The sequence below is a fragment of the Cuculus canorus genome, chromosome 2 (genome assembly GCF_017976375.1).
Source record: "Cuculus canorus isolate bCucCan1 chromosome 2, bCucCan1.pri, whole genome shotgun sequence".
NCBI classification, from domain to species: Eukaryota; Metazoa; Chordata; class Aves; order Cuculiformes; family Cuculidae; genus Cuculus; species Cuculus canorus.
This window is the reverse complement of record NC_071402.1, coordinates 155,438,730-155,460,244: the sequence shown is the minus strand read 5'-3', so window position 1 is coordinate 155,460,244 and position 21,515 is coordinate 155,438,730. Positions and strand designations below refer to the sequence as shown.

Here is a 21,515-nt window from a genome sequence, read left to right as displayed (position 1 = left end):
AGAGGTTTAGATTGGGTATTAGGAAAAACTACTGAAAGAGTGTGAAGCATTGGACCAGGCTGCCCAGGGGAGTGTTAAAATCTTCATCCCTGGAGGTGTTCAAAAACCATGAAGCTGTGACACCTGGGGACGTGGTTTAGTAGGCACGTTGGAGTTGGGCTGATGGTTGGACTTGAAGATCTTAGAGGTCTTTTCCAACCTTTATGTTTCTATGAATCATTTCTTTCTGAATTTGAGGCTTCGGGGCAGGTCTGGTCCAGGGGTTTGTAGTGGAGCCAGGACTTCAAGAAAATGCACTGGTGGGGGGTGAGAGGTGGAGCCCAGGCGTGACCCCATCCCTCATCATCCTGAGGGCGCTTAGCTCTGGCTGGGCCCTCTGTGAGCACCAACATCCCCCACTCCAGCATCCCTGTGAACCAGTGGTCCTGCTTTGGGCTGTGAGAGCAAGGAGATGCCTGAACTGAAAGGTCTTGTCCAAGTGTGCAGGTGACAAGACTGTTGGCAGACTGTCAGTAAACCTCTTGCCATGAGGTTGAAGACACTTCCGTGACCTGGCACTGAGCCACTGCAGTGGCTGTGACAGTCGATTTGTGATAGTGAATACTACAATTTGGTGTCAGTGAAACTGAGTGGGCATCTGGGCAACTTTCCCCAGTCGTGGTCATCCGTTCAATGACCTTGGCCACTGCCTTTTAGTGTCAAGAAATGTCAGGCAAAAGAGAAGTGCCTGGTTGCAAGCAGAGACTGCCTGACTCCCTCTTGGAAAGCCAACTCTGAAGCACCGCACTGGAGATACCCTAGAGTTTTCCTTCACATCCTTTAATATTTCTTGCCTATCTTCTGTGAAGGAAGGAATCATTTTTGGAAATGAAGGCAAACGTTACCTGAGAAGTAAAAGTCCCGAATGTTTCTCACTGGAGATCCTTGGAAGCTTTTCCCTAATGCATGGCTTCGGTTCCCAAGGTGCCCTGTTTGTTCAAACTCTGACAGCTTGTTCTAGTTTGAGCTAAAATAGATCAGTTTTCTTGCTTGTGGTAGCACTGTGAAGCTGCAAAAGATGAAGGAAACCGAGTCTCCCATTGACTAGGGATGCAGCCAACTGGCCATCCTTCCTCGTCTCCAGCTCTGCTCATCCATTAGCACCACTCGCTTTATTGCCCCAGACTTCTACTAGCTCTGTGTCGCACTGGGCTTTCTTGGCTCCTCTGAACCTTGCTTTCAGGAGTGGAACCCCTCGGGACTATCTCAGTGGTTCAGCAAACGCAGCACTTGCTGTTGCTTTGGAGAAGAGTCTTTTCCTCTGTCAATGCCACCGGGCCCTGGCAGAAGGGGTGCCCAGGTTGCCTGAATCAGGGGTCCTTCTGTTCCAGCCAGCACTGTAGGTTCGTGAGTGGCACAGAGATGATTAATATATTACATGGTGTACTTAGGACAGGTAGACGACATCAGGCATTAAGTCTACCCTGACTTTACATATTTGTGGTGTCTGCCTACGAATCCAGAGCTTATCTCAGGTTTAAACATTAATTCCAGCCCTCTGGGAAGTCTGTCCCAGTGCTGTCCTGTTTCAGATGCAGCTGCCAATGTCAGGTGTCGGGGAAATTCTGAAAGCTGTTGGTGACTTTGGGCCATTTCAGAAATGGCTGGTGGCACTCACCTTGATTCCGTGCCTCAGTGTGGCTTTCCACCAATTTTGCCAACTTTTTATGGTTCCCCATGTGCCTCATCACTGTGACACCAGCTGGATCCATGCCATTGCCCCCAACCTGACGGAGGAAGAGCAGCTGAACCTCACCCTGCCCCGGGACGCGGATGGGGAGTACGAGCAGTGCTCCATGTACTCGCCAGTGGACTGGGACCTCGATTCCATCGTGGCATATGGTCTGAATGCTACAGAGAAGTGCAGCAGCGGTTGGGTGTACCCCTCAGCACAGCCGCCGTCCCTGCTGACTGAGGTCTGTAATCACCTTTTGACGCCCAGGGATGTGGAAGGTGTGGGACACCCCAACAGCAGCCCTGTGCTGCAGTTCAGCCACGGGGCAGCTGGGCTGAGCTGGGATTTATATCAGGTGTATTTTAGGGACTTTGGCTCCATCACCCAGCCCCCAGGTAAGGTCCTAGAGGGGTTTCATGCAAGTGGAATATAATATAGATGCCAGCAGGGCCACAGGCAGAGCTGATGGAGAGATTAATCCCTCCCAGTGGGACCTTTTGGGTCTCCTTGTCCCAGCTGCCCCTCTGTAGATTGGGGGTAATCTTCCAATTTGCCCCTGTGCGCAGCTCTGTGCTTTGGGCACCGCTGCCTGGGGAAGGAGGCAGAGCTCAGGGCTCGGTCCCTGCTCCTACGTGCGCTGGGGAATTGTCAGGGCAAGCAGCTGTGGGATGTCTGCCTCAGGGGCTCAGTGTCATGACGCCAACTCGGGGTTGTTGTAGGCAGCCTGAGTCCCTCACTGCTCCTTGCTCTGTGTAGAGGCATCAGGTTTGACGAGGAAAGGAAAGCTTGCAAAGCCACTTATCTAACAGTCAACAGGAGCTTCAGCAACACCAACAGTGCTCCAGCGAGTGGTCCTGAACTTCTTGCAGGGCTTTCTGACCTCTCTATTTTCTATACATGATCTTGTCCCTTTCTATAGATGCCCTCTGGGTGCTGGCAGTTGTGGAACTTCTGTTTAGACAGAAACTGCTTGGCCTCGGAATTGGTGTTGCACTCAACCTTTTCCCTCTGGGAGAGCAGGCAGTCTGGGAGGAAGCAAGCTGCTGGGATTTCCATCCCAAGTCCCACTTCAAGCAAAATTTGCCAACCAGCAGGCTTCCTTTGGGGCACCTGTGCAGGGGGAACTCCTGCAGGTCTCAGTGCTTGAGAAAGAGGAACCATTGAGTGCCCCATGGCCTCATCCCACCTCTGACTTGTGTGCTGTGCACACACCATGGAGACTCATATCCTTAGAGGTAAGATCAGAAAGCATCTGGAGCTTTTTGAGAACAAAAGCATCTGTGTTTCTTTCCTCCAGTTTGACCTGGTGTGTGACAGGAAGGACCTGAACGACATCTCCCAATCCATCTACATGCTGGGGCTGTTCCTAGGATCCATGATCTTTGGGCCACTGAGTGACAGGTGAAAAAGACACAGCCACGCATCCAGGGGCTGTTCAAAGCCAGCCGTGAGCAGAGCGTCACACTGCTCCGAGCCTGGCTGGGCACTGCACTTTGCATTTTGTCACCGGTCCTCACTAACAAGGAACCTGACCAAAGTCCTCAAGTCCTTTGAGGACATGGCCACACAGGGTGGGAAAAGAAAACAGTGTGTGCGCAAGATGCTTCATATGTCAACCCAGAGTCTAGTCTGAGCCTTGTCACCATCAAGAGAAGATGATAAAATCCCTGAGTAACCCCCAGGGCACTTCTCTGACTCCACAGTGTTTCTCCAGATACCAGCTGTGTCTTCTTGCTCCACAGGATCGGCCGTCGGCCAGTTATTCTGATGTCCGTCTTCCTCCAAGGCTTGTTTGGTGTAGGAATTGCCTTTGTGCCCCATTTCTACGTGTACATGGCCTTCAGATGTGTCGTGGGGGCTTCCGTGTCAGGGATCACTATAACAATACTCTCCTTAGGTGAGTAAGATGCCCATGCCCTGAGGCAGACAGGCGCGACCCCTCAAGAAGCAGCAGGAAAGATCTTCAAAGCAGTAAAAAGTCATCATGTATGATTTGAAAAACACCGGGGTGATGAGAGAACTGCCCTTATGGCACTTTGACATCTCCTCAACCCTGAGTGAGAGAGCCAGAGGGAACATCTCTCCCATGTCAGTGCCCAGAGTAAGGGGGCAGCGTCCCAGCTCAGGAGGTCAGTGCCGGGAGGGAGCCCAAGCGGCTTTGGGACATGACCGATGTGGGCTCCAGCTCTGTCCCCGTGAGGAGCTCTGTCAATGCTGACAGAGGAGAGGTAGTGTACCTGAACTGCATGTCCATTTGTAGAGGACCAGGTCATCCTGACTATGAGGAGAGGTGATGCGTCTCATAAAACACTGGTGACTCACATATGGGACTGATGCCAGAGCTCTGACTCTGAGCCTTCTCTTCCAACCTCCTTGAGAGATCTTTTCTGGGAATACACCCTATTTGTACCAGGAGAAATAACTTGCATGGATGACCCTGGTGCTTCGTTCCTCTTTTCAGCTACAGAATGGATTGGTGTCTCCTCCCGGCCAAAGGCAGTGCTTACTTCTCACTGCTGTTTCGCCATCGGACAGATGATTTTGGCTGGCTTGAGTTATGGTATTCGCAATTGGAGGCTGCTGGAGATTGCAGGATCTGCTCCTATATTTGCCTTTTTCTTCTTCATCCGGTAAGTGGGATGTGGGCAGAGCTACTTGCAGATGCAACAGCAGTGGGTATGGGTTTGGGCAGCAGCTCAGGAGTAGGCTGGGTCTTTCCCATCAGAGTGCAGATGCTGGAGGGACTTTTGCAGGGCTAGGCACATCCTCTTGGAGAATCACACCTCTGAGAACAGCAGCTTCTTTTCTTCACATGCTCATATGTGGCCATTGAGGCCTAAATGTAGGGTATTTAGACCCTCTCCATCACATGTGATGCCCACTGCTTGCTGGACGTGGTTGAAGAGAAATGGGATGTGCAGAAACTCAGAAAGACACAGCAGCATCTCCTGATTTTGTCTCCTCGGCAGGGTGTTACCAGAATCAGCTCGCTGGCTGGTGACAAAAGGCAGAATAGAAGAAGCTAAGAAAGTCCTTCAGAAGGCAGCATCCGTCAACAAGCGCACCATTCCACCAGGACTCCTTGAGCAGGTATCTGTAATGGCATTGGGAACTGTGCGTTCTTTTCAGAGACTTTTCTCAGCACTTGGGTTAGAATATAGAGGATGAGCACAAGGTCCTCCTTTAGCCTGTGGGTTTCCATGAATAAATGCCTGAAGGGGAGGTTACCTCCTTGCCCACCTCCAAGTCCCTGCGCTGGGAAACTATTCTTCCCTAGAATCCTCTTAGTCACTAAACTCGTGCACTGGGCACCCAGAGAACAGACACAGGAGCCCAACCCCACTGGGCTGCCCTCTGTCCCAGAGCAGTTTGAGGGCATAAGTCTGTCCTGCTGAGGTTTTCCTTTGCACCTGGAAAAGGATCTAGCCAAGTGTCCCCTTAGCATGGTCTGACTCTGGCTTTCTGCATTTTGAAGTTGAAGCCCGAGAAACAGACCAAGTCTGGAAGTGCTCTGGATCTCTTTCGGAAGAAGCACCTCCGGAAGGTGACTTTAATCATGTCATGTGCTTGGTAAGATATACCTTGGCCCCCTCTTTCCAAACTTTGAGGTGAAGAAAGGAAAGTATTGATGGCTGGTCATAACTGTAAATTCACCTTGTGATTTTTGTTGTTATTGATGGGTGTTTCTTATTCTGCCTATTTAAGACGCTGTGCAGTTTGTGGTTAAATTTAGAGCCATTCAGCTTTGGCAGTCGCGTAGTATCCATCTGGTTTTACACCTCCTTGTAAATGCCAAGACTTGGTCAAAATGTTGTCTTTGGAGATCAATACTGTATTTGCTCTATTTTAATCTATTTGACAATAGATTTGCTAAGTGCTAACCTGCCCGGCTTTCAGGTTTGTGAACAGCTTTGTCTACTATGGGCTGAGTCTGAATGTGACAAATTTTGGTCTGGACATCTACCTGACGCAGCTTGCATTTGGAGCAGTGGAAATCCCAGCCCGTGCCAGTTGTATCTTCCTTCTGCAGTGGTTTGGGAGGAGGAAAACCCAGATTGCTCTCCTGCTACTGAGTGGCCTGGTGTGTCTGATCATAACTGGCATCCCTGAAGGTGAATGACCTCTTCCCATTCTGAGAGGACTACCTTTGGGACAGGGTTGGGCAGAGCCCCAGCCCTTCTCTTGCTGGTCAAGATTCTGTCCTCCAGAACAGGCTGGCTTACATGTCTCAGGACTTGAGCTGACCCTGATGCCATGGCTCCAAGTCACTTGGTTAACTCCCCAAGGTCCATTCTGATCAGCAAACTTTTGCTTACTGATTGTGGCAGGAGAGGGTAGGACTGAGGCTGGTAGGTCCCCCATTAGCAGAGTTGTCATCTGGGAAAATTAATATGTGGGGGGATGAGATGACGATGAGGCTTTGAGTAATGTGCTGTACTGGAAAATGTCCTTGCTTATGGCATGGGCGTTGGAACTGGACATCTTTAAAGTTCCTTCCAACTCAAACTATTCTGTAATTCTATGAGTCTATGATGATGGGTGCAAAGCTTGCTGAAGGTGGCCCCCAGGACAGAGCTGCTCCTCAGTCCACATTCAGTCACTGTTCAGAGGCAACATTGCCCTGCAAGTGACACGGTTGTCACCGTGCATCCCCAGCCACCATCCCTGAGCAATGCTGGGCCCTTGTCCCACAGTGGCCGTCTCTCCTCCTCCCCTCAGACCAGCCCGTGGTGACAACCATCCTGGCTATCATCGGCAAGTTTGCAGCCTCGGCCTCCTTCTCCACCTCCTATATCTACTCTGCAGAGCTCTTCCCCACAGTTGTGAGGTGAGGTCTTCCCATCCATCAGAGCTTCCCTGTGCCATGGTTGGTGGCAGTGGTGGGGCAAAAGCCCAGTTGACCCCATGGCCACACTCAGTCCTGTGGCAGCTCGGGAGATGCTGAGCCCTGTGTGCAACCTCCCACCGCCCTTCGCTCTTCCAGGCAGACCGGTGTGGGGCTGTGTTCGATGCTGGGGCGGGTGGCAGGGATCATGGCCCCGCTGATCCGCCTCCTGGAGCAGTACCACCGGGCCATCCCCATGGCCATCTTCGGGAGCACCCCAGTGGTGGGGGCGCTGCTCTGTATCCTCCTGCCCGAGACCCGCGGCACTGAACTGGCAGATGACACGGGGGACAGCCAGCGCCCAGCTGAGGTGGGTATACGGCCGTGCCTGTGGTGCCTCTTGGGCAGGAACGTGAGGTGTCCTTGCCTCCTGCAAGAGGCCATTGGCGTTGCATGGGCTGGGGATTTCTTTGATTGCTTATAGTGACGGGAGAACAGGGCGTGGGGCTGCCCCACTGTGGAGGAAGCTGAGGAGTCCCCGTAACCCGGCTCATGGTGGTCATCCTTTCATTCCTGTCCATGGGATGAAAGGACTCCAGGAATAACCAATGCTTCACTGCCTTCCCCAGGGAAAGTGGTGCCTCATAGCCATGTCCTTCAGCTTTTGGACTCACATAGCTCCCAGCATCCCATTGCCTACGGGACTGGGCAGAATTGTACCATAACAGTTCTGTCCTACTGGGAGAAGGGTGTCCATGGGGGCCCAGAGAGCAAGTGGTGAATGGGAAGCCAGATTGCTGAAGGCTGTTTCACAGAAGGTTGCAATCAGCTCTTAACAGGTCTTTTTCACTTTTTAACTCTTTTCCTTTTCATTAGGTCTGTGCAAATGCCAACAGCAGCTCTGAAAATGAACACGTGAAAGGAAAAGATGGTGACCAAGACAAAGAGTACTCACAGAGCACGCACTTCTAGCTTGGCCTGCAAGGAGCTGTAACTAAAGGCAACCTAGTGCTGTGCAGACAATGAGGACAAGCAGGGTCTCCTTTTGCAGGACACCACCAACTCTCAAACAGTCACTACCAGTTCTTGTCTTTCCTTTTCTTTTTTTTGCCTTCCCTTTTCTGTTTTTGCCTTCCTGTATCTCCCTCTATAGCTTGTCCTCAGGCACTGCATGTTTTTTTCTGGTGCTTAAAAGTGCTCTGGATGAGAAAATCTGATGTTTATAATTTAAGGAAACAAAGAAAGGTATCAGAAACCTGGATGGATGCAATATTTTCTCTAGATCTTTTCTGTCCTATCTCCATGAGTATGAGACTGTGAACTTTGTCGCATTGAGACACCTGCTAGAGCAATGAATAGACTTGCAAAGGAATACAGGGCTCACTGAAGAGAAAGCCAGAGCAGACGCAGCACTGAAAATAATCTCACACTTGCAAGAGTGATTTCTCTTGACTGTCTAGCACGGTCTTCTCACTTTTTCTTAGAAACACTCCTTTTAATATTTTATTTTTTTAAGATTTGATACACTCAGCTGAGAAAAAAAAATGTGATGGAAGAAAAAGCAAGCAGTGAGAAAAGCTGTCTAACAGGCAGTAGAATTTTTGCTTTAGTTCAGGTGGCTTTGAATGAAAATATGTCATAATGTTTTTTGCCCAGAAAATTGTGCTGTCAGCCTGTGGTACAGGGCCACATTAATTTGTCTGTTCCAGGAAGATTGTAGACATTGTGGCACTTGGTCTCTCAGAAGAAAGAGCAGACCTTTCTAGGAACAATCGGGTCTACTCTAGTCTGATGTATTCTATTGCTGTATCCATCCCTGTCTTTAATGGTTTATGACCACTTTTGTCTTATGCTATTAAAAAAAAACCTGTTCTTTTTCTGTGCTTGCCCTCCTCTTGTCTCCTGCCCCTCCGGATGACTTTCTTCTCCCAGAACTTACACAGTGGTGGTGTTCCACACCTTTGTAAAAGCTGGGTCTCCTCTGGGCTTTTATGGAAAATAAGGTGTTGAGGGTAAAGACAGATGGAAGGGCTTGGAGCAAAATGCACAGTTATTGAGCGACTCACAGCTCCTTTTAGATCTGCTCTGAGATTCTCTGTTTCAGCTCACTTCATAAATAAAGGTGTCCAGGCACATCTGATGAATTTTTGCTTCCATCTCATTCATGTCTCCAGTAGGCTGAAGATACATTTCACCTGCTCTTCTCTAGTCCACTGTACCTGTTAGTTTGAAGACCACTGGACGTTTCACTTTTGGTTGAAGAGCACCCGAACAGTTCGACTCCTGATGTTTTGCCCAGCTCATCAGGGATGGCAGGATGTCTGATGGTATTGTCGTGCCTTAATGTCTACACACAGCCTTGCGCTGTAGTAAACAGAACTCACAGTACAGAGTTGACATAGGTGTGGTGGAACAGCGTGTAAATATGCAAACACACTTTGGAGTGCATATAATAGGATGTTATAGGCTCTCATCATGACCAGGTTATAGGCAAAGAAAGTACCTCAGGTGACCTGAAGAGAAAACTAAGGGAAAGAGGATGACCCCATAGCCAAGGGGAGGGAGTGAAAAGGCTGAAGAGAAGGTGAGGACAAAGTGGGGTACAAGGTTTAGCTGGGAAGAGCAGGTACAAGACCTTAATAGAGTGGCTTACCAAGACAAGATGAGAGGGCCAATTGTGGGAAGATGCAGAAGATGACAGCAGTGGGCAAATGCCAGGGACACTGTAAAGGGTTTGCTTAAGCATATCAAATAATGTCCAAGCTTTCTTTAGCCCCTTCTATATCAGACATTGGAGCAAGGCTTTGCTCCTGTGCTTACACTCTCAGTTATGCTTGTGTTCAAACCAGAATCGCTCGACCTCCGTTTCCCCCTTAGAGGACACTCAGGTTCGTATACCAGCATCTTCCCACTGCCAAGGGAGCTGGTCAGGCAAGGCTAGAAGTATTTAAGGTGTGGAGAGGAGCCCCAAAGCCTGGCCTGACCTTGTTGCCCAAGGTGGTGAGATGAGGAGCTATGGGACAAAGCAGACCCTGTTCCTAGAGGAGCCCCATGGGGACCACTGAGACAATCAGTGCATCCTTGGTGTTAGTGACACCAAGAAAATGTGCTGCAAGCCAAACTCCTGAGTACGGAGCAGAGGTGTCAGTTCTCCAGACCTTTCCCTTTGATTAGAGGACGTTGTTCTTTCCTTTCTCCTCACCCAAAGCTAGGAAGACCCTGGGTCCATGACCAGAGCACAGCTTGCAGAAAGGTACCCAACAGGGAATGGCTGAGGAGATGAGGAGAACTGGCAATAATGCTGCAACATGACTTTAATGCCTGGGTCCTGCAAATGCCCCGTCGCATCTCTAGCCATGGCTGGGTTCCATGCGACACTGGGGAGATACTAAGCACTAAAGCCAAAGCATAAAATAAATATCACCTCTATGCATGTGTGGCCTGGATTTGGGATGCTCCAGCCTTCAAAACACCATCTACTACAGCACAAATCAACAGAAACAGAAGGACACTACAAACCTGAGTGACTAGCAGCTACCTTTTTTGACCAAGAGCAGTGCTGTTGTTTGAGGATATAGGGCCAGGAGCACAAATCTTATGAGGAACAGCTGATGGAACTTGGGTTTTTTAGTCTGGAGAAGAGGAGGCTGAGAGGAGACCTCGTCGGTCTCTACAAATACCTGAAAGGAGGTTGTCGTGAGGTGGGTGCTGGTCTCTTCTCCCAAGTAACAAGGGATAGGGTGAGAAGAAATGACCTCAAGTTGTACCAGGGGAGGTTTAGATTGGATATTAGGAAAAATTTTTTTACTGAAAGAGGGGTGGAGCATTGGAACAGGCTGCCCAGGGCAGTGATAGGATCACCATCCCTGGAGGTGTCAAAAGTCTGTGGACATGGCACTTTGGGACACAGTTTAGTGGGCACGGTGGTGTTGGGCTGACGGTTGAACTTGGTGAACTTAGAGGACATTTCCAACCTTAATAATTCTATGATTTATGAAAGGGTGCTAAATACATCCTCTACTTGCAAACAAGTAGCTCAGGGGAGAAGGCCACCCTTGTCTTTCTTTTGCATGATGCTAGATGACACCAAAATGTTGTGGCTGAGCTGGCAGCCCCTGATCAAGATCACTGTTAAAGACTGTCTGTGACTGGAGAAAGTTGTCCAGATGCCCACTTAGTCTTACTGACATTGAATTTCCGTGTACACCACAATTCAGGAAACTTCTACAGCTGCTAGTAGGGAAAATAAATACAGATTGTTCATTGAAAGACTTGGAAATAAAAAAATCCTAATTGAACTCAGTCATTCCGCTTTAACACTCTCTTACTGTGTTATTTGTGGCTGATGGAAACCAAACACGTTTCCATCTGTGTGTTAAATTACAGACTTGCAATTTCTGTGTAGAAAACACTCCAGAGCCAATAGCAGTTACAAAGGCCAACTGTAAAACAGTAGGAAAAAAACCCGACACCATTTATTATTCATATATTGCATTACAAGTGTCTCTTATCAAACTCAGAGTATAATTTATATTACTCAAATAGAAACTGAAAATTCCACACCACATAGAAATGAAAGCTGAATACGTGTGTGACAGGGTTTCAGTGACATCCCAATCAAACGCTGAGGCTTGGACCGAGGAGAAAGCCGACGACCCAAGCAATTAGTGCAGGAGGGACAGAGCCCAGCGCCCGCTTGCCCAGTACTGCCACGCTACTGGTGATTCTTTATTGCTGTAAAACACGAGAGGGATGGTTCCACGGGTACCAGTTTGCAGAGGACTGGAAAACACATTGGGAGGACTCGCACAGCCAGGCAGAAACAGACTGGCTCTCAGGAACAGTTCAAAGTGCATCTTTGCCAAAGGCAGAGTGACACAGATCTCCTTTCCCTCTGAGCACGAATGTTTTGTTGATGATCTGAAAGACCAGTTTCCAGCCAGCAATGCCTCATTGGTCTGCTTCAAGAAAGACTGGATCAGACTAGACCCTTAGTAGTGCCTGTCACTTGCTCTCTGAAGATCTGTAGACAGCCTTCTCCAAGTGTACTCCCTCCTCTACGGTGTCTTTCTCAGACAAAATATCCAGTCTTCTGCTACTGCAGGCAAGAAGGAAAGAGGAAGAGAAGATACTGTTTCCACCTTGTTTTCTGACATGTTTCTACTTGCCTTAAATTTGCACCTTTAAATTTTTTTGCCTTAAATTTAGAGCTCGAGGTACCTACCTCAGCTCGGTGTTGGCTGCCCCCGTGTCATCTGCCAGGTCGACACCGCGGGTCTCGGGCAGCAGGAAGCAGAGCAGCCCCACCACAACAGGAGCGCTCCCAAAGATGGCCATGGGGATGGCCTGATGATACTGTTCCAGGAGGAGTATCAGCGGGGCCATGATCCCTGCAATCCGCGCTGACATTGAGCATATCCCCACGCCGGTCTGCCTGAGAGAGTGCAGGGCAGTTGGAGGTGTGGGCAGGGCTCGGTGTCCCCTGGGCCACTGTAGGGCTGAGTGTGGCCATGGGGTCAACTGAGATCTTGCCCCATCACTGCCACCAACAACAGCAGAGGGAAGCTCTGATGGATGGGGAGACCTTACCTGACAACCGTGGGGAAGAGCTCTGCAGAGTAGACATAGGAGGTGGAGAAGGAGGCTGTGGCAGTAAACTTGCCAATGATAGCCAGGACAGTTGTCACCACAGGTTGGTCTGAGGAGAGGAGGAGAGACCACCACTGTGACCTCCATGGAAAAGGTTCAGTTGGGAGCAAAGTGCTCTGTAGTGGGATTTCTTGGGGCATTGCTTTCTAATCAACTTCCTAAGCAAATCTACCACCTAATCCATTGGAAATCATTCCTAGCACAACCTTTCCTGGAAGATACCCTCTAGACAGTTGGTAAAGAGAATCCATATTTCTCCTGAAGCCTTGAACATTTCCTAAACCTGCAGCTGGAGTGAGCCGCTGAGTCACCACTGGCCTCCAGGGAGTGCTTGGTTGGAAATACCACATCCACGATCTTGAAAGCTCTGTGCAGCCCCTCTCTTTCCTTCAACCGCACTCACAGCAGTAGCAGAGCAGCAGGAGTGAGGTTATGGACTGCAGCAATGTGTAAGCAGAAACAGATACGGAGGGACATATCCTGTTCATCTAAAGAAGGGAGAGATGGTGGCTTTTAAAATGCCTCCTGCTACACCTTTCTGAGAGGAGGTGGTGTTGTATAGCAGGTGGAGGTGGTGGTGTCTAGGGGGTGGTGGCATGTGATGGACACTGCCTGCCAAGGGCCAGGAGGTGTTGGAAGGACCAGACACAGCTCTGAAGAAGAAGAACAACATGCAGAGAGGAAGCCAGCACACTGGGAGCTTAGCATCTAGGGCTGCAGCACCTGAGGCAGCCCAGCTCCTGGGGAGCGAGTGTGGGTCTGTGGCCAACTGGGCTGGGAGATTGGGTATGAACCAGCACAGAGCTGGCTGGGGCTCTGCTGGGCTGTGATCTCAGGTTAGGAAGAGATCCTTCACCTTCAGGGATGCCAGTGATGATGAGACACATCAGGCCAGACAGCAGCAGGAGAACAGCCTGGGTTTTCTTCCTCCCAAACCACTGCAGGAGGAAAATGCAGGAAATTCGAGCTGGTAACTCTACCGTCCCAAAGATAAGCTGCATCAAGTAGATATTCAGACCAAAACTCGACACGCTGAGGCTCAGTCCATAGTAGACAATGCTGTCTGCAAACCTGAAATTCAAATAAAGTGGAATAGAATATCTGACCAGATGGGTTTTCCAGGGTTTTATCCTCAAAAACAAGGGTAGTTAGACCACTCACAACTCATTTGAACTCCCAGAAATTTGTTTGGCTTCTAGTCACCACCTGTGGCTATTCTGTGGGACATCATAGTTACATGAGATAAAGCAGTGTGGATCCTTATATGGTCAGCAAGTTCTAAACTGAACTCAGAACTTCTAGGGGGGCACAAACCTACCTCCAGGTTTAGGTGTTGCCAAAGCTGGAATTACTCCAGCTTTTCTCACAAAACCCAAAGCATCTTGAATCATCAGGTTCATGCTCAAACAAGGTAGATCCGGTCCAGTATGGGGAGGCAGAAAGATAGCAGATGACCATATAGACATAAACATGACTCCAAAAATCACATGAAGTGGATTTACATTTCTTGTCAACCCTCAGTCTCTTCTTCACTTAGATGTTTGGAAAGAGGGGATATCTTACCAGGTACATGACATGACTAAAGTCACTTTCCGGAGGTGCTTCTTCCGAAAGAGATCCAGGATGTTTCCAGACTTGGTCTGTTTCTCAGGATTCATCTTTCAAAATGCAGAAAGCCAGAGTCAGACCAGGCTAAGGAAATCCATGGCCAGATCCTTTTCCAGCTGCAGTCAAAGGAAAGCCTCAGCAGGACAGAATTGTGACCCCACACTGCTCTGGGAAGGAAGATACCCCAGAGGGGCTGGGCTTCTGTGACTCTTCTCTGAGTGCCCAATGCATGAGTTTGGTGACTAAGAGGATCCTAGGGAAGAATAGTTCCCCAGTGCAGGGACTTGGAGGAGGGCAAGGAGGTAACCCCACCTTCAGGAAAACACGGAAATGCATGGAAACCCACAGACTAAAGGGGAACCTTGTCCCCATATTCTAAACTCCTGCAATGCTAAAAAAGAAGAAAAGCTAGCCAAGTACTTGAGTCTTCTCCATATGCTAAGGTGGACTCCAGAAAGATCCAGGCTGAGCCTCAGCAGAAGCTGTGCCTCTTCCCTTGACCTTGTCTCTGTACAAGACAGCTGGAATCACCCCCAGTCCTCCCCAAAATCATCCCCTATGGGCATGGAAGGTGTTTATTGGATGACCTCAGCTTCAGTGACTGCTACAAACCCAAGCCCAGAGGAAAGTCTCTGAGGAGAACGCACAGTTCCGAATGCCATTACAGATACCTGCTCAAGGAGTCCTGGTGGAATGGTGCACTTGTTGACGGATGCTGCTTTCTGAAGGACTTTCTTAGCTTCTTCTATTCTGCCTTTTGTCACCAGCCAGCGAGCTGATTCTGGTAACACCCTGCCGAGGAGACAAAATCAGGAGATGCTGCTGTGTCTTTCTGAGTTTCTGCACATCCCATTTCTCTTCAACCACGTCCAGCAAGCAGTGGGCATCACATGTGATGGAGAGGGTCTAAATACCCTACATTTAGGCCTCAAAGGCCACATATGAGCATGTGAAGAAAAGAAGCTGCTGTTCTCAGAGGTCTGATTCTCCAAGAGGATGTGCCTAGCCCTGCAGAAGTCCCTCCAGCATCTGCACTCTAATGGGAAAGAGACAGCCTTCTCCTGAGCTGCTGCCTCTTCACTGTCCCCCTCACATCCACTCCTGTCTCATCTGCAAGGAACTCTGTCCACATCCCACTTACCAGATGTAGAAGAAAAGGGCAAACATTGGAGCAGATCCTGCGATCTCCAGCAGCCTCCAGTTGCGAATACCATAACTCAAGCCAGCTAAAATCATCTGTCCGATGGCAAGACAGCAGTGAGAAATAAGCACTGCCTTTGGCCGGGAGTTAACACCGACCCATTCTGTAGCTGAGAAGAACAAAGGTTCCAGGTCAGTCTTTTCAAAACATGCAGGACTATCTTTTGTTATTGCACCTTGTGAGGCCTCAGGGCCAGGGCATCCTACTCACCCAAGGCCAAATCAGTAATCTGTACTCCTGACACTGCAGCCCCTACAACACATCTGAAGGCCATGTACACGTAGACATGAGGCACAAAAGCAGTTGCTACACCAAACAAACCCTGAAGGAAGATGACCATCAAAAAGACAGGCCGACGGCCAATCCTGTGGAGCAAGAGGAAAGACGCAATTGGTATCTGAAGAGACCCTGTGGGGAAAAAGAAGAGCCCAGGTGGAATACAAAATGATTTGAGAACTACTCACACCGTAGGAGATTTGACACACATGTGAACAAAGCTCCTCTGTATGCCCCAGGAAGTAATGCAGCATCTCCACCCCTCCTGGTGTTAGCAAAGGCAAAAGGAGATGCTTCTAAAGGAACCAGCCACTGAAGGGGCCCATGTCCCTTCTTTTGAGAGCAGTTAGGATCAGATTGAAAGGGACTGTAGTGCTGGTTCCCCCGGTTCACTCTTCTCCGTTCAATGTCCCCTGTGTATCTGTGTCTTCTAGGAAGCTGAGGACTTTGGTTTGTGTCACCACGAGCTGAGCAGACCCACAGGAAGGAAGCACCCATGATCTGGTTAACACAGTTAAAGGTGGGTCTAACTCTGTGCCCAAATGTGGGTTTCTGGGGTTCCTGAAGGCACCCTTGGGTAGCTGAGACACCAGCTGTGGCCAGACCTGTGATTCCTGAAGGATCCCACATAAGGCTGTATCTGACTCTCTTTTCAACCCACAGGTATCTACAGACATCTCAGGTGGCCCCAGATGCCCTTGCTCAGGAAATGGGATCGAGTGCTGTAGAGGGAATATTTTGTGCTCAGTTGGATGCACATCCTGAACTTTCAGCTGTCTCTGGGTGCTGGGCAATAACTCTGGGAAGGTGGTTGTGTTTCCTCACCTGTCACTTAGTGGCCCAAAGAGCATGGCTCCTAGGAGAAGTCCCACCATGTAGACGGACTGGGAGATGTCACTCAAGTCCTTCTTATCACACACCAGGTCAAACTGGAGGAAGGAAACACAAATGCTTTTACTACCTAAAAGGTCCCTCCAGGCCAGGTATATCATGGGTTCAAGGGCTTGGATACCAGAAAGGGGAGGGATGGTGCACAGAGCATATGCTGGACTTACACTCCCTCTGTCTCTGCCTGTGCCCCCCCTGAGCATCTGCATCATGGTCTTGCTGCAACAACCTCCTAAGGATTACAGCTGTGATCTTTACGATGGAGCCAAGATTCATCTGTGGCTGGTATAAATCTCAGCCTAACTGCATCACAATTGGCATTGGCTTGCCAAACTACAGGACACAATATGCTCATCCCTTCCCTTCCATGGCCCTGGCACGTCAAAAAGTGATTACAGACCTCATTCAGCAGGGACGGTGGTTGTGCTGAGGGGTACACCCAACCACTGCTGCATTTCTCTGTGTCATTCAAACCGTATGCCATGATGGAGTCAAGGTCCCAGTCCACCGGTGAGTACATGAGGCACTGCTCGTACTCCCCATCCGCGTCTCGTGGCAGGGTGAGGTTCAGCTGCTCTTCCTCCGTCAGGTTGGGGGCAATGGCACGGATCCAGCTGGTGTTGCAGTAATGAGGCTCCTCTACCACCATGAACACTTGGCCAATCATTTGGAAAGGATTAAGAAGCAGCGGGAGGGAGAGGAGCAGTACCAGCAATTTCTGATAGAGCCCAAACTCTCCCAGAGCACTTATAAAATCTCCAGTCTCAGTCATGGTGGCTACCTCTATGGCCAGGCTACGCTAGGGCACATAGCTTATATAGGCAAATATTAATGTTTAAACTATGTGAGCACTAAAGCCCTAATCGGATGTGATAAAATGAGCGCTTGTATCTACACGTTCATCCATTATGATGATATACTGCAGTCCTCCAGGATGTACTTTGTCACCGACTATTCCCTCCCTGTTCTTGGGGCTAGAACAAAGGTGCTACAGCTCTGCCACTCTTGGGGACAGAGCTTTTCTTGTCCCAGTTCAATGTGTTTCCCCAGGCCTCCTGAAGACAACTGTGCTGCAGTGCAAGGTTTTTGCACTAGACATGAACTTGTGACTATGCAAATGAGAGCTAATATTCCTAAGTATAGTGAAGCAAAAGGTAAATTTGCTGCTCTCATTCATTGCTTAATGGATATATAGCCCATTGTGGAGACTACACGAAAGAGAAGAAGAAAAGCACTTCTCCTCCTGACCAGAAATCATGGCTGGCGCTCAAGTAGACTTGGTCTTGACAGCTGTGTCCCAAGCTGCCAGTATTCATTTGCCCCGTGTAGAAACCCTGGTTGATCATAAAACTAGGGTGACTTGGGGAGAATCCTAAACCAGATTTGGCTTAGAAAGTACACTTAAGAAAAACATAGCCTGCTATGCACATAGACATACAGAACACATGAGAATTGAGGATAAGAAACGACACCAGTTTGATTTTGCCTGAGGTTTCGTTGTCACTTGAAAAGCAAGTTGACTTGATTTCTAATCTATGTCTGAACTGTTCTCTGGGCCAACTCACTGTATGGTTTGTATCTTTATCCATGGAAACTGAAAAGCTGGGTTGCCTCAGTATATGAAATTTGGTGTGTAATTTGGCAAAGCTCACCTGATTGCTTTCACCAAAGTGATAAGAACAGACCACTGGACACTGACCTGCTCACTTCACATCTCCTCTCAAATTCTTTGTCCTTCACTTTCAGAAAAGATAACATGTTTGAGCCTCCAGGAAAGTTACTGAAAGATCGCACAAATCTGGGTTCCTGTTTCACCAGCATGGCAGTGGTATGGTCACAGAAGTGGGAAGAGGAGCTGAGATCAGGATCTTAAAATACTACCTGTCTAACCTGGGGTGGGAGAGGGAGCTCATGTTGAGTAATGCTATTGGGAGTAAAGGAAGAGAGGTGTAAATAGAGTTGTGTAAATTTGCACCAGCAATGTGCATGTGTTGTGTTCATCTACCACACAGCCAAACATATCACTGATCTCTGGATCCACATCCTTGGACAAGAGGACTTGCTATTATTCAGAGACGCGTCTTGAACAGGCAAATGAGCTAAGCAACCTCCAGAGGTTCCTTTTACTCTAAATCTATCTCTGCTTGTTATGTGGGGTGTTTTGGCCAAGGAGATCTGCTGTGTCAGAGACATTTTGACCCTGTCCTGCTGGACAGGGAATAGATGCCTTTTACAATATCCTGAAGTCTTCAAGCTTACCCAGTTGTGCGTGGCTCGTGGTCTTCCCTGCCCATCTCCTGTGGCAAAGAGGTCAGATTTTGTACTATGAAAACACCTTGAGGGTGACCCAGACATTCCTGCGGTCTCAAACACTAACACAGATATGACTTCCAGAGTCTGTTCTTCCTAACATCACCAGACAGGTTCTTCTGAAGCTTCTGGAAAAGCTTCAGTCCCTCATAAACTCTGTCACCCTAAGGTGACATTTCTCATAGAAAGACATTGTTCTTATGACTGCCTTCATCATCTGGCACTGAGTGGGTCAATCCTACATGATGGAAATCTCTCACGGACAAAGCCTGGGTCAGACCTGTAAAAGTCTATTTCCTGGAGCCCCACTGCTAAAATTTCTGTGCTTATTTCTCTCTGACTAACAGTTTTGCCCCGGTGGATTGCTAACACTTGCAAAGCCTCTTGAAAACAGAAAGCGTGGATATAGGGCATGAGAAAGCAGCAGGTCTCGGGGGAGACCTGGAATGATCAGCTGGAAAGCCTGTACATCCATGGACAAATGTTAAGCAGTTGGGAGAGGGAGCATCCAGGAGACTACTTCAGAAAGATAAACCATTTTGTGAGGACGAAGGCTGATATAGACAGTAGGGCTTTGATGCAGTTGGCTTTTCTCTTATTTAGCTCTGAACATCAGAAGTGACTGTGGTTGAAGACCCATTTGGACACCTATTTGTTGGAGTGAATTGCAGCCAGAATGGATTTGTACCCACCAGCTGTGCTGCTCCTGCATTTTCCCTTCTTCCTCTTAGTGCTGGGAGGAAGAGGTCAGGTTAATGTGTGTCACGTGCTAGTGACAACTTGGTCTGAAATGTCACTCAGAGCATCTTTGAAACAGGTAGCAGGCCTCCCCACTGCTTCAGTGAAAGGTGCTTAATCCTGCACAAAGGTGCTTGATGCTACTCAAAAACAGTGGGACCAGCAGGTTGAGGGAGGTGATTCTGCCCCTTTACTCTGCTCTCATGAGAACCCATCTAGAGTCCTGTGTTCAGTTCTGCAATAACCAACATAAGAAGGTTACCCATGAAGATGATCAGGGGGCTGAAGCACCTCCTATATGAAGACAGTCTAAGAGAGTTGGGGTTGTTCAACCTAAAGAAGAGAAGGCTCCGGGGAGCCTTGCAGTACTTAAAGGGGGCCTACAGCAAAGCTCCAGAGGGACTCTTTATCAGGGAGTGCAGGGATAGGATGAGGGGGAATGGTTTTAAGCTGAAAGAGGGGAGATTTAGATGAGATATTAGGAAGAAATTTTTTTCCTATGAGAATGGTGAGGCAGGTTGCACAGGGAAGCTGTGGCTGTCCCATCCCTGGAGGTGTTCAAGGCCAGGTTGGCTGACACTCTGAGCAACCTGATCCAGAGAGAGGTGTCCCTGCCCATGATGGGGGGGTTGGAACTGGATGATCTTTAAGGTCCCTTCCAACTCAAACCACTCCATGATTCTGTCCCTGCAAGCCTGTAGGTCTCTTTTCTCCACATGTAAATACAATTTGACCAGGTTTCAGGCAGGACTGCGAGATGGCAGCACCTCTGTCGCAAGTCTCTTGTCCCATCCCAAGGTGAGACCGACATCAGCATCTAATGAGTCAGGTAACTTTAAAGGACTTCTCTCTGATTCGTGTTGATTGAACAGTCTCTTGGCACAGAGCACTGACACACTGCTTTGCAGCAGATGCAGTCATTAAGCAGCTTTATTCCTCCAATAGCTCTGACAGAGTTTGGGTTATTTCAGCACTGATGAGGCAGGGAGGCTGTGGGTTTTTTTTTTTATTTTAAAAATGAATTATTTTAACATCTTTGTCCTTCAATTTTTTACAGACAGTCAATTAAAACAGTTGCAGTGTTGTGTTCCATGAACTTTTTATAATACAGGTGTTCTTGTTTTGACCCTCAGAGGTTTCTCGTGAGTTTGTTTACCATTAGTATAATTGTTAACTTCTGTAACACTTATGTTATGGCAGCAAAGGGCAGTCAAGGGGGATCAGAGTGCAACAGCACAAGTGAAAACAAATGTGGCAATACCCCTATGCCACAAGACTTCAAGAGATCTGGATTCCCTTTCCTCCTCTGCCCTTCTGACTGTGTGGCCTTGTCAGGGGCTTTCCACTTATCTTTGCTTACCATCGTACAATGAGCCTAACGATGACGGCCTCCTATGTGAAACAATTTTGCAGTCTACTGAAGGAAAAATATGATGAGGGGAATAAGGTATCATTATTGTTAAGTGTAGGCAAGCCATATGGTGGAAAGCTGTATGATAATGTTTTGGGTTTTGTCTCTATGTGAAATAAATACCTAAGGTTGGACTGTAGCTAGTGGAGATGGACTGACACAGTTAGTAGATTTCAGAGAGTTATTAGCTTTCCAAAACCAGTTGTCTGGTTTGGAGTGGGCTGGGTGACTCCCAGACAGCACAGACTGCACTTACTAATTCTCCATTGACTGATGTGAACTTAGGCATCTGATTTATATTGGGATGCTAATATTGTAGATACCTGAACCTAATCTGGTGACAAATCTTTACCCTGCCCCCTCCCTCGGCTTTGCCTTTGCCCAATGCATTTTACTTGTGCACTTATGGCCACGGATTTGGTTCCTTCCTCATAATGGGATCCTCTTCTCATTTAAGGTTTTAGCTCTCAATTAGCTTGTTGCTCATGGGTGCTTGTTGGTTGGACCTCTTTGGAGGTCTGTCTCCCCTCTTCCATGCAGACAGTGGCCCTGCAGACATCCTCTGAGGGACCTCTGCAATAGCTTGCGCAGAAGATCCCCTTTGCAAAAGTCTGGGGTACTGGTTGATCTTCCCTTGGAGGTTCCTCACAGTGAAGCTGGTTCTTGCAATGCTCTTTTTTTTGGGAACAGAGCAGCACACTGGCCCACTATGACCAGGATAGAGATCTTAAATTTATGTCCTTAAGCCATTAATAAATCAGCATATTTGCAAGTGGATTTGTCTTATACCAGAGAAGCAGGGGATTTCTAAATGGAAAATGAATCATTTTTTTGTCCCATGTCAGCTAACTTGTGCTGTAGGGGTGGGTGCTTCTTTTAATCTTCTTCTCCCCCC

General features: G+C 48.5%; 2 protein-coding genes across 3 annotated transcripts; one reads left to right on the top strand and one right to left on the bottom strand.

Annotated features, from left to right (window-relative positions):
- The first annotated feature begins 1,547 nt into the window (after positions 1-1,547).
- On the top strand, positions 1,548-8,664 carry LOC104057018 (solute carrier family 22 member 13). The gene is made up of 10 exons (XM_009558341.2): positions 1,548-1,955; positions 3,012-3,115; positions 3,457-3,611; positions 4,176-4,344; positions 4,684-4,804; positions 5,190-5,284; positions 5,612-5,826; positions 6,434-6,542; positions 6,699-6,909; positions 7,416-8,664. Exons 1-10 carry the CDS (start codon positions 1,572-1,574, stop codon positions 7,509-7,511), a joined length of 1,659 nt encoding a protein of 552 aa, XP_009556636.2. The 5' UTR covers positions 1,548-1,571; the 3' UTR covers positions 7,512-8,664.
- Positions 8,665-11,036: 2,372 nt separating this feature from the next.
- On the bottom strand, positions 11,037-21,515 carry LOC104057019 (solute carrier family 22 member 13). 2 transcript variants are annotated; one of them, XM_009558342.2, is made up of 10 exons: positions 16,562-21,515; positions 16,099-16,202; positions 15,208-15,362; positions 14,938-15,106; positions 14,468-14,588; positions 13,752-13,846; positions 13,045-13,259; positions 12,129-12,237; positions 11,764-11,973; positions 11,037-11,637 (listed from the first exon to the last, which is right to left on the bottom strand). In XM_009558342.2, the coding sequence occupies exons 1-10, from the start codon at positions 16,931-16,933 to the stop codon at positions 11,544-11,546; spliced, it is 1,644 nt and encodes a 547-aa protein (XP_009556637.2). In that variant the 5' UTR covers positions 16,934-21,515; the 3' UTR covers positions 11,037-11,543. The 2 variants fall into 2 exon arrangements, with proteins under 2 accessions (XP_009556637.2, XP_053914966.1); XM_054058991.1 differs by lacking the exon at positions 11,037-11,637 and having other exon boundaries at positions 11,774-11,969.

Excerpts from the sequence above, each read along its gene's own strand:
- LOC104057018 (XM_009558341.2), top strand. The coding sequence starts at position 1,572 with ATGCAGCTGCCAATGTCAGGTGTCGGGGAAATTCTGAAAGCTGTTGGT. Across the intron at positions 1,956-3,011 it reads CGCCGTCCCTGCTGACTGAG|TTTGACCTGGTGTGTGACAG; the intron begins GTCTGTAATCAC and ends TCTTTCCTCCAG. Across the intron at positions 4,345-4,683 it reads GCCTTTTTCTTCTTCATCCG|GGTGTTACCAGAATCAGCTC; the intron begins GTAAGTGGGATG and ends TCTCCTCGGCAG.
- LOC104057019 (XM_009558342.2), bottom strand. The coding sequence starts at position 16,933 with ATGACTGAGACTGGAGATTTTATAAGTGCTCTGGGAGAGTTTGGGCTC. Across the intron at positions 15,363-16,098 it reads TTTGGGCCACTAAGTGACAG|GATTGGCCGTCGGCCTGTCT; the intron begins GTGAGGAAACAC and ends CTTGCTCCACAG. Across the intron at positions 11,974-12,128 it reads CTCTTCCCCACGGTTGTCAG|GCAGACCGGCGTGGGGATAT; the intron begins GTAAGGTCTCCC and ends GCACTCTCTCAG.